The 11,340-nt window shown below is 48.9% G+C and overlaps 1 protein-coding gene across 1 annotated transcript in view; it reads left to right on the plus strand.

The window, feature by feature from the left end:
• Positions 1-1,274: 1,274 nt before the first annotated feature.
• INPP5B (inositol polyphosphate-5-phosphatase, 75kDa) overlaps positions 1,275-11,340 on the plus strand; it is a 55,968-nt gene continuing 45,902 nt past the window's right edge. Inside the window, exons 1-7 of the mRNA XM_010862767.1 lie at positions 1,275-1,342; positions 1,991-2,060; positions 2,476-2,570; positions 3,357-3,454; positions 3,589-3,618; positions 5,251-5,361; positions 10,973-11,113. Of these exons, the coding sequence (XP_010861069.1) occupies positions 2,004-2,060; positions 2,476-2,570; positions 3,357-3,454; positions 3,589-3,618; positions 5,251-5,361; positions 10,973-11,113 (532 nt within the window). The 5' untranslated portion in view covers positions 1,275-1,342; positions 1,991-2,003. The remainder of the gene's footprint in view (positions 1,343-1,990; positions 2,061-2,475; positions 2,571-3,356; positions 3,455-3,588; positions 3,619-5,250; positions 5,362-10,972; positions 11,114-11,340) is intronic.

An 11,340-nucleotide genomic window follows, 5' to 3' on the forward strand; every position in this document is an offset into this window, starting at 1 on the left:
AATCAATCCCCTTTCCCCTCGTCCTCAACTCAGCTTTGAAACCAAATTCAAATAAACTTGAGCTCCATTTGTGCTGTGGATATTTCCAGGAAAAGAAAATTGGGAAGAAGTTACTTTCTCTGGAAGAGATTTACTTATTCAAATTGGTCACTAGGGCAGCAACTCTGAGCTTAGGGGAAAAGGACGGGGAATGGACTAGAAGTCACATGGTCACTCCTTCCCCAGCACTGACCCTTCAGTTTGGGTCAGAGCTTAAGAGAAAAAGTACTCATTAAAATAACTCACTAACTCAATAAACATGTTCTCAGGGTGAATTTGTGTGCCAGAAACAACACTGGAGTGATAAGGAAAAGATACAGCCTGTTCTCAGGGAGCTTACAGCTTAGTGAAATGGCCAATAGACTGGGAGAGACTGGTCCTGGATACCCTAATCTGAGCTGGCCCTTCGTCCATCTGGAGCAGCCTCCTTATCTTAGGTGGAGAAGGGCAGGCCCCAAAGGAGGAAAGCCTTGCCCAGTGGCCAGTGAATCAGGGGAAAGGGCTGGAAACAACAAAGTGTAGGCTCAGGCTGTTGTGAGAGCTGAGCTGGGGGGGGCCCTCCCTCGATGTCTCTCCTCCTCAGGGGGAGAGAGAATGGGGCCTCAGCACAGGCGCTGCATATGAACACGGTCACACCCTTGACAAAGCGCGTTGGCCTCCTTTTTCCCCACACAGCCCCATGAGGCAGGCAGGATGGGCTGGTCCTGTCACACACCCCTGCTGAGGCTAAGGGAGGAAATGCGGCCGTGGGTGGCAGTGTCCGCGGCATGGAAGCTGGAGTCTCACGTTTCAGTGTCAAGACCTTGGTCAGGACGCTTAACCTCTCTGAGTCTCAGTTTCTCCACCTGGAAAATGGGGGTATGTGGTTCTTCATAGTATTGTTCTTCCTGAAGCTAGGACAGGATAGGTACCTGGGGAGGAAGTGTTCCAGCAGAGGCCAGTGTCGGCCTGCCTGGAGTGCGAGGAGCTGAGGATGAAACGGAGAAAACGTTTTCCCTTAAAGTGACCATCTTCCTTCCAGGTCCTGGATAAGGAACTCTGGCCGCTCGAGGGCTGAGCATGTCGGGGGGAGTCCTTAGGAAAAGCTTTCCAGAATAGGGAGCCGAGGGTACCACAGGACTTAAGGAGTTAACGGAGCGGCGGAGGGCGCAGGGAGGAGCCCCCCCAACCCCCACATTGGCACAGCATGCTGGGACTTGCAGGCTGGCTGACCATCGTGTGGCGTAGGGGCTGCTGGGAAATGTAGTCTTTGACCGGTCCCGGCCGAGGTTCCGCACACCCAGCAGCGGTGACAGCTCAGGAGGTAGGCGGCAATAGCAGGGGGCCAGGAGTGAGTGCGGGGCAGGGAAGCCAGGGCAGGGCTGGACAGGAGGGACTGGACAAGCTGAGAGCTGGGTGCCCTGTCCTGAAGCTGTCAGAACCGGACACCCCCAGCCTTTGGCTGATGCAATGTGGCCTGCTGGGCTGGGGGAGGGCCAAGGAGTAACGGGACACTTGCCCATCTCCAAGGCAAGAGGGACAGGACTGGAGTCCTGGTCCAGAATGAGACACTCCCTTCCCAAGATACATGCAGATACACCCCTGACACTTCCCAGACAGCTGTTAGCAGAACTCACACTGTTCCCCCAAAAGAGAGGCAGAGCCCCAGTCCTGGAGCAGTAAAGACCATAGCCTCCTATCCGGTAATGGGACAGGGCACCACACGTCCTGCAAGTAGACTGGACCCCACTAAGGAGCGACTGGATGCCCTTCAGGACAGAGGCCGGCATAGCAAGTTGTACCTCGCATCAGAGGCAAAGGATGGCAAAGGGGGAGGGGGAGGGAGAGGATGGGGCCTCCTCCGCCTTCTCCCAGCAGAGCCCCCCATCCCTGCCGGTGGTCCTCAGAGGCAACTCCATCACATCCCCGTTGACGTATTGACCTAAAGAACCTCCCTTCTGCCCTTCCCCAGGGTGTGCACCAGCATGGACCAATCTGTGGCCATCCAGGAGACCCTGGCTGATGGGGAGTATTGCGTGATCATATCCTTCCCTGCAGCCTGGAGCTCCCAGCCCCAGGGCCTCCCTGCCTGGGCTTGGGAAGTGGAATGGCAGGTGTCTACGTGTCTCTCTGGTTGCCTCCCTCTCTCTGTGCCATGGGGGGAGGGGGAGCGCGGGGGTGGAGGGAAGGAAACCAGTACTTACTATGTACTCAGTTTTGGACTCTCTGCCTTATGCTTTAAATACTCAGTTATCCTCCCACCCCCTGTGAAGTTGGGGGTTGATATCCCTATTTCACAGATGAAGGGTTAGAGAGGTGAAGTGACCTGCCCAGGGTCACACAGTAAACTGCATGGGTGAGGGCAGGGCAAGCCAGGGCAAGGCTGGTGGGGCGGGCCGGGTTGGGCAAGACCTGGATGTAGGCTTCCTTTCCCTTTGCCTTGACCCTGAGCGGCAGGCGGTGCAAGGTGTGCTGTGCGGGGGCGACAGCAGGCAGAGCCGCCTCCTGGGACTCGTGCGCTACCGTCCGGAGCGTGGTGGCCAGGAACACGCGTAAGTGATGGGGTTGGGCCTTGCCTGTTTGGGTTTATTATTTTCCATCATCCCTCCAGCTGGATTTCACACATTCTAGGACAGAGTCTGAGGCTTCTAGAATAATTATAATAATGATAGTTAATAGTTTCTGAACACTATATGCCCAGCCCTATGTATTATTAGCTCATATAATCCTCAAAATCTGATGAGAAACCCCGTGGCCTGTCTTGGATTCAAACCTAGGCTTTGTTACATCTTGAGCAAACCTCAATGCGTCCAAACTAAAGATTAAAATGAGTTTCTGCATATAAAGTAGTTAAAATGCTGTGAAGTACGTAAAAAGGGCTCCATAAATGTTGCTAGTAACACCCACCTATTACCCAGAAACAGCGAGAATAATGATCAAAGTTCTCACAGCTGAAAAGTGACCCTCAGGGTCTCAGATCTGGGAAGGAGGAGCCTTAGACATTTTTGAACCCATCACCCTTCCTTTACAGATGGAAAAGCTGAGGTTCAGGGAGGGAGAGGAGGAGGTGAGGATTGCCCTGTTCTTGTCACATACAGTCCTAGAATGCACAAGGGGGGGATTACACATGGGTTTTACTAACAAAGCGGGGTTCCCAAAGTGAGGCAAGTCCAGCCTTGATAACCCATCGGTCTCTGATGGGCACCATTGTGCAGAGAAGCATGAGCACAGTCCCCAGGGACCAAGGAGAGAATGCGAGCCGAGCACGCTGAGGCTTCCACGGTGGACCGGAGGAATGGCCCCGTGCACCCTGTCCTTACGATGCTTCCTGCCCTCAGTCTCTTCCTGTATACACACCGGAGGATGGCCATCACTGGGGACGATGTCTCCTTGGACCAGATCGTGCCAGTCTCTCGGGATTTCACACTGGAAGAAGGTGCCACAGTGGGCGGGATGGGATGATCCCTCTCCTCAGGGCCCCCAGGTCATTTCTGCCCTTGTTGGGGGTGGAGTGGTGGGAGCAAGGATGATGCTCAATGGCTAAGGGCCTTTTCCTTTCCCTCCCTGCAGTGTCCCCAGATGGTGAGCTCTACATTCTTGGTGAGTGGGCCTTTCAGTCTGAGTTGGGTCCTAATTATCTATAGTGACCTGTTTAATATCTACCTTATTTGCTAGACTGTTTAGTTCAGTTCAGTGGCTCAGTCATGTCTGACTCTTTGCTACCCCATGGACTGCAACACTCCAGGCTTCCCTGTCCATCACCAACTCCTGGAGCTTGCTCAAACTCACGTCCGTCAAGTCGGTGATGCCATCCAACCATCTCATCCTCTGTTGTCCTCTTCTCCTCCTGCCTTCAATCTTTCCCAGGCTCAAGGTCTTTTCCAATGAGTTAGTCCTTTGCATCAGGTGGCCAATGTATTGAAGCTTCAGCTTCAGCATCAGTCCTTCCAATGAATATTTGGGACTGATTTCCTTTAGGATTGACTGATTTGATCTCCTTGCTGTCGAAGGGACTCTCAAGAGTCTTCTCCAACACCACAGTTCAAAAGCATCAATTCTTCAGCACTCAGCTTTCTTTATGGTCCAACTCTTACATCCATACATGACTCCTGGAAAAACCACAGCTTTAACTAGATGGACCTTTGTTGGCAAAGTAGTGTCTCTGCTTTTTAATATGCTACCTAGGTTGGTCATAGCTTTTGTCCCAAGGAGCAGGCGTCTTTTAATTTCATGGCTTCAGTCACCATCTGCAGTGATTTTGGAGCCCAAGAAAATAAAGTCTCTCACTGTTTGCATTGTTTCCCCATCTACTTGCCATGAAGTGATGACTGGATCCCATGATCTTAGTATTTTGAATGTTGAGTTTTAAGCCAGCTTTTTCACACTCCTCTTTCACTTTCATCAAGAGGCTCTTTAGTTCCTCTTCACTTTTTTTTTTTGGCTAGATTATAGTCACAGTAGTGAAGTAGTAGTCATTATAAAAGTATTGATAATAGAAATGAATACTTGGTCAAAGATGATCTTGGCCAGGTACTATGCTAAGAGCTTTACACACATCAGATCAGGTGGTGCTCTCCTCACAATTCTATCAGGTCATCACTGCTTTCATTCCTGTTTTATGGATGAGGTAATGGAGACCCAGAGAAATGAGGTAATTCAGTAAGTGGTGGGATTCAAACTCGGACTACAGACCCTGGAGCCCACACTCTTGATCAGTCTGCTAGACTGCTCCTACTTATTCACTAGCTCAGCACGTGTTTTGGGCGATCAGGTTACGCTGTAAGCCAGACACCATCCACAGGCTGATCTCTTCAGCATGGTATTCACAGTGCCTAGCATGTCTGACTGCCAGAAAGCCCCTCCGTCCACCTCTGTGTGCTTTTCATTCCACTTGGGTGGTGGTGGTGGTGGGCTGGGGGAGCGGGTAGACTATAGTTTGAGAACTTGGTCTCTTCTGTCTCCATCCAGAAGTCTGTAGCAAGGCTTACTGGCTTTTCAGAGCCTAGGTCCACCCCCTCTTGTAGACTGAGGGTGTTAATTTGGAGCTGGGGGTACAAAGGGCTCCGTATCGTCCTAGCAACAGTCATTAAGTTGACCCATAAGTCAATTGCTTAAGGGTCAAAGGGGCTTTGGGAGCTTGGGCTGCTGATACTCCATTCTGGGGGCTCCAGCCCAAAGATGCACCTTAGCATCTCAGAAGCCAAGAGCTCATGTCCTGCTTCCCCTGCACAGGTTCAGATGTCACCGTCCAGCTGGACACAGCAGAGCTCAGCCTCCTGTTCCAGCTCCCCTTTGGTTCACACACCAGAACGTTCCTCCAGGAAGTTGCCAGGGCCTGTCCAGGTAGGTGAGACCCCAGGCTCCCTGTGACAGCGGGGGGAGGGGGTGGCTGGGCATTGACCTCCCCACCACCAGTTGACTTTGCACACTTTGAACTCATACTCCATAGTTTCTGTGCCCTCTTAAAGCTATTGGCATGAGGTCACAGTGCCCCCAGGCCACCAGCTGGCCACGGTGTTTGCATTTCTGTTTTCCCATTTCTGGATCAGAGTTTTAACTCCAGCAGGGCCCCTTTGCCCTCCTTGCTCTGAGCAGGGCTGAACGGGGTGAGGTGTGATTCTAATACAGAGTCTTCTGTAAATTAGCAAGATCAGCAGCTTCTAGAGGCCCATCTTCCCTCTCTCTGCCAATGACAACTAGAACCAAGGCAGGTCTGCCCTTGAACCCTGTGCTCCACTGCAACTGAGAAAATGGTCTAGCTTTGTACTAGCAGAGAGAGGTTAGTGGCCTCTAGGGCAGAATCTGTTTAGACTAGGAGATTAGCTAGGCAGGTAAAGGAGAGTTGTTCAGATCAGAAGATCAGTCAAAGAATATGCAAATTCGAGCCACCAGGTGCAGAAGCTTGGCTGTTTACCCAGCACTGTTACTTCTTTCTTTCCTAGCCAGCATCTTTGTTCTGCAGAAATGGCGGAGGTGGGGTGGGGGGGAGGGGGCGGGCTCCCTTTCTATTGTGGTCTCATCATGGAGCCTGAATGTCTGGCCACTCCAGCTTCATTTGCATGGTGTGCAGGAAGTGGACTGACTGGATGCGAACAGGGGAGTGTGCAAAAAGGAAACAAAATTATAGAGCCTTGAATGCTGAGTTAAAGGATTGATTCTCTAAGCAGGGGGAAATTAATCTCCAAACCTTCAACTAATAAGGATAACTTGTTTTATGATGATCATTGGTAGTTGTATGAGAAGCAATAATAGTTTATAGTCCTTGATTGATATTTTTGCCTACATAAACACAAAAAGTCTTCAGTATATCTGCATCAAAAATGAATTCTTTAGAAGATAAATGCTTTGATAGGAAACTGAGCAAAGGAGATGGATAGTGCACAAAAGAATACAAATGAACAATATCTTGAAGAAAAAGAAAAAGTATTTGATACGGTTTTTTTTAAAAAGTAATAATACTCATAACAGCCAAGAGTATAGACTTTGAAGCTATATGACCTCTTGCATTTGAAACCTGTCTTTGCTGTTCCTTAACCGTGTGACTTTGGGCATCACCTCTCTGAACCTTGGTTTTGTAGATTTTTTTTTTTCTTACGGTTTTTTGAAAAAATATTTATTTGGCCACACTGGTCTTAGTTGTGGCACCCTGGATCTATCATCTTCATTGCTGCATGTGGGATCTAGTTCCCTTAACAGGGATCGAACCTGGGCCCGCTGCATTGGGAGCATTGAGTCCTAGCCACTGGCCTGCCAGGGAGGTCCCTCCCTTTCTTCCAGTTTTATTGAACTCTAGTTAACATACAGCATTGTGTAAGTTTAAGGTGCACAGCATAATGATTTGACTTGCATACCTCATGAAATGATTTCCACAATAAGTTTAGTGAACGTCCATCATCTCATATAGATATAAAATTAAAGACATAGAAAAAAATATTTTTTCCTGGTGATGAGAACTCATGATTTACTCTCCTAACAACTTTCATATATAACATACAGCAGTGTTAGTTAGATATATCGTGTTGCACATCATATTTCTGTGTGTGCTCAATCACTAAGTCATGTCCAACTCTTTGCAACCCCATGGACTGCAGCCTACCAAAGTCCTGTCTATGGGATTTCCCAGGCAAGAATACTTGAGTAGGTTGCCATTTTCTTTTCTAGGGGATCTTCCCGACCCAGATTTGGACCTATGTCTCCTGCATTGGCAGGTAGATTCTTTACCACTGAGTCACCAGGGAAGCCCCATCATATTCTGAGTACTTAATTGTCCTATAACTGGAGCTTTAGACCTTTTGACTACCTTCATGTAATCCCTCCTCCCCCCTATGTTACCCCTCCCTCTGGTAACCACAAATCTGACCTAATTTTGAGTTTGCTTGATTGTAGATTTCTATATGTAAAGAATATCTTCCTGGGAATTCCCTGGTGATTCAGGGAATCACCATAGTTAAGACTCTGAGGTCCACTGCAGAGGGCCTGGGTTTGATCCCACAGGCTGCACAGCAAGGCAAAAAAAAAAAGGAATATCCTGGGGCTTTGCAATGCAAGGGACACTGATTCAATCCCACATGCCTTAGGGCAACTAAGCCTGGCACCCACCACTACTGAGCCTGCCTGCTCCAATTATTGAAGGCTGAGCGCCCTAAAGCCTGTGTTCTGCAACAAGAGAAACCACCACAAGGAGAAGCCTGCACACCGCAACCAGAGAGCAGTCCCTGGTCTCCGTACCTAGAGCAGGCCTGAGTGCAGGGACAAAGATTCAACACAGCCAAAAATAAATAAATATTTTGGAGGAAAAAAAAGAAAGAGAATATGTTCCTCAGGGAATTGTGGGAATTAAATGAGATAATACATATGAAAATGCCCAGCACATAGTAGGAACTCAGAAACTATTTCCTCAGCTAACACTGATCATGGACTTATTGTGTATTAGACACTGTTTGAAGAACTTTCAGCACATTATCTCATTTTCTTTACCACAGCCCTTCAAGGCAGGTATTATATCTCCATCTTACAGATGAGGAAACTGAGGTTCAGGGAGGGTAAGTGCCTTGTCCGAATACATAGCTGGTATAAACAGTAGACGGAGGAGCCTGGTAGGCTGCAGTCCATGAGGTCGCTAAGAGTCGGACACGACTGAGCGACTTCACTTTCACTTTTCACTTTCATGCATTGGAGAAGGAAATGGCAACCCACTCCAGTGTTCTTGCCTGGAGAATCCCAGGGACACAGGAGCCTGGTAGGAGGCCATCTATGGGGTCTCACAGAGTAGGACACGACTGAAGCGACTTAGCAGCAGCTTAGCAGCAGCATAAACAATAGAGGCAGCATTAGACTGGATTAGAGAATCTCCTCCAGAGCCTGACCTCTTGAGTTTCGCTCTAATGCATCCTAAACTCATGCCAACCCATTCCATCTAAACTGCTCAGGGAAGGTTTCATGTAGGAGGTGATGTTTAAACGGAGACTTGAAGGACAAGTGAGGTTTTTACCAAGCAGGCAACAAGGACGAAAAGAGACATTTGGAGTTAAGAGCAAGTCACTGGGTGGGACTGAAGTTGCGGTGGGAGGAAGCTGTGGAGTGAGCTGAGCCAGAAGAGGCCCACAGAGATAGTACGTGAAGGGCCTTAAATAAGCAACAAAGAGCTTGGACTTTTCTATAGCCTGTGGACAGCTGATGGAGTTTTAAAATGAGGAATGACAAAGCAGGATTTACATGTTAGGAAAATTCCTCTGGCAACTGGTGCAGAAGGGGGGAACATCAAACAGGGAGATCAGTGGGGATGTATTTGTAGTGATTCAGGCATAAAAAATGAGACTTGGACCAGGGGCCATCATGGGGATGGGGAGGAGAGGATGGACTGGAGAGACCAAACTGATGAGAACGAAGGTGCCATGGGAACAGTGAGTTTGGGTTATGTTCACAACTTAACCCTCTGTGGTTACAACAGTGCCTAGCTGTGTGCCTATGCTTTGTCGTGTCCAACTCTGTGTGGCCCCCATGATTGTAGCCGGCCAGGCTCCTCTGTCCATGAAAATTTCCAGGCAAGAATACTAGAGAGGGTTGCCATTTCCTACTCCAGGGGATTTTCCTAACTCAGGGATCGAACCCGAGTCTCTTTGTCTCTTGCACTGGCAGACGGACTCTTTACCATTAGCACCACCTGGTAGGCACTCAATAAATATTTGTTGAATGGAAGAACAGAACTTGATGTCTATCTGTGAGAATGAAAGAGAGAGAAGAGTCGATTTTCCTCTCTTAGGCTTACTCCTTTTCCCTACTTCTGGGGTCTACATGTGAGGTAACCAGCAAGGAAACTATACTAACTCAAGTTCTCTGAGTAGCTGTCATGATGGACTTCCTCAGAAAGGAATTGGGTGAGAGGGGACTCTTAGAGCCAACAGGCTCTTGGGAATCCATCTGCCCAACCCTTACATTTTATAGATAAAGGGACCAGAGTCCAAGAAGAGGTTATAGGTGAAAGTAACTAGATTTTTCCCACTCAGCCCTTGGTGAATAATGTGCAGCACAGAAGGTCAGGGAGTGGAAGTGCCTTGGTCAGGAGATTGCAGTTAGAGAAAAGAATTAGCCAACATGAACTGAGTACCTACTGTGTGCCATACATTTTTCTAAATAGTCAGACAACATACAACCACCATGTTCTTCTGTTGAGTCTTGTGAGCAATACTTAAGTATAAGTATCTGTTTTATCCATGATAGAGTAAACTGACACACGGTGCCTTACCAGAAGTCATTCATCAGTTGAAGTAATACGACCAGGTTTGGAAACCCAAGCTATACCTGCAAATTCCATGGAGTCCAGAGATTTTGTTCAGATCCCAGCTCTGCCACTTCCTAGTTGTGAACAATATATTTAATCTCTTTGAGCCTTGGCTTTATTGTTGTGTGTGAGTGTGTGTGTTTTGTTTTTGGCTGCACTGAGTGGCTTGTGTAATCTTAGTTCCCCTACCGGGGATTGAACCCATGCAGTGAAAGGGCAGTGTCCTGAACACTGGACCACCAGGGAATTCCCAAGCCTTGGCTTTATTATTTGTACAGTGGAAATATGAACTCGCCTTACTTACTACTCCAAGGATTTTGTGAGGATCAGATGAGGTGCTGCTGCTGCTGCTGCTAAGATGAGGTGCAGTATGGGTTAATAACATGTAAATGCTGAAAATAATTTAAAAGCCATGTCTGGCAGTGCCATAATCAGTCCTGCAACCCAAGTCTTTTCATTTATGATGTTTTTACAAATCCAATTCAGTTTGGTCAGGGTCATGCAGTTCTACAAGGGGGACAGGGAAGATAGCATAGGAAACAGCAAGTGTTTGGGAGTCAGGCATACCTGGGTTTGAGTGAGAGAGGCAGAGAGGACTCAAGAATTTCTGGGAGAGAGGAATGGCAATCTGGTTAAGAGGGAACCATGGAGCTTCTCTTGAAGGTGTATTTCATAGCAAGCACACTGCTTTTACTTACAGAGTGTGTTTTTTGGAGAGGCCTGAGAATTGCTGATGGAGATCATGGGTAGTTAAAGCCTCCAACCGGCTCTCTAGCACTAACATCTATTTGAATTCCCACTCTGCCACTCACTCTTCCACCTTAGACTACACCTGAGCTGAGTTGCCATGGGATAATCATTGCCACGGAATAACAGTTTCCTTCCTCCTTAAATTAGTTGTGAGAATTAGGGACGTAATATACTTGTGAAGCACAGACCTAGGCACATAATTACCACCAGGTGGGAGGAGGTGGTGCTGGTCTATCTTGGTACAGCATTTTGTTTTCATATTTATTATTGTATTTGAGTTTCAGGTGCACCCTGTGCGAGAGGGAAACAGACTTGGAGCCTCCCCGAGAGGCTGATCGATTTGCTCACGGACGGACAACCGTGCCGAGGGGAACCGGCTCTTCAAGCCCGTGGCTCAGTAGTCCCTCCTTTTTCCTTCCACAGGCTTCGACCCAGCGACCCCAGATCCTGAGTTCCGGTGGCTGTCTCGATACAGGTGCCCAGAGCCAGAGCCCGAGCCGCCCACGCCTCAAAGCTGGAATTCGGCCCCAGGCACCTGGCCGGGGCGTGCCAGAATTGGCGGAGGCAGGTATCGGTCTTGGAAGGCGAGAAAGTGATTGGAGGAGACCTCGCCTCAGGGACGGGCCCCGTTCTGTTTTGGGGCGGGGCTACTAAGCAGGGTGGCCTTCCATTGGCGAGGGTGGCACGCGGGGGCGGGACCCTCGGGGGGGTGGAGCTGGGGCGGAGCGGCTCGGGCAGCGAGATGAAGAGCTTGAGGAAGCTGGCAGGGGAAAGTCCGCCGCCGCAGGGGC

The sequence above is a fragment of the Bison bison genome, unplaced genomic scaffold, assembly GCF_000754665.1.
Source record: "Bison bison bison isolate TAMUID 2011002044 unplaced genomic scaffold, Bison_UMD1.0 scf7180017864484, whole genome shotgun sequence".
Taxonomy (NCBI): domain Eukaryota; kingdom Metazoa; phylum Chordata; class Mammalia; order Artiodactyla; family Bovidae; genus Bison; species Bison bison.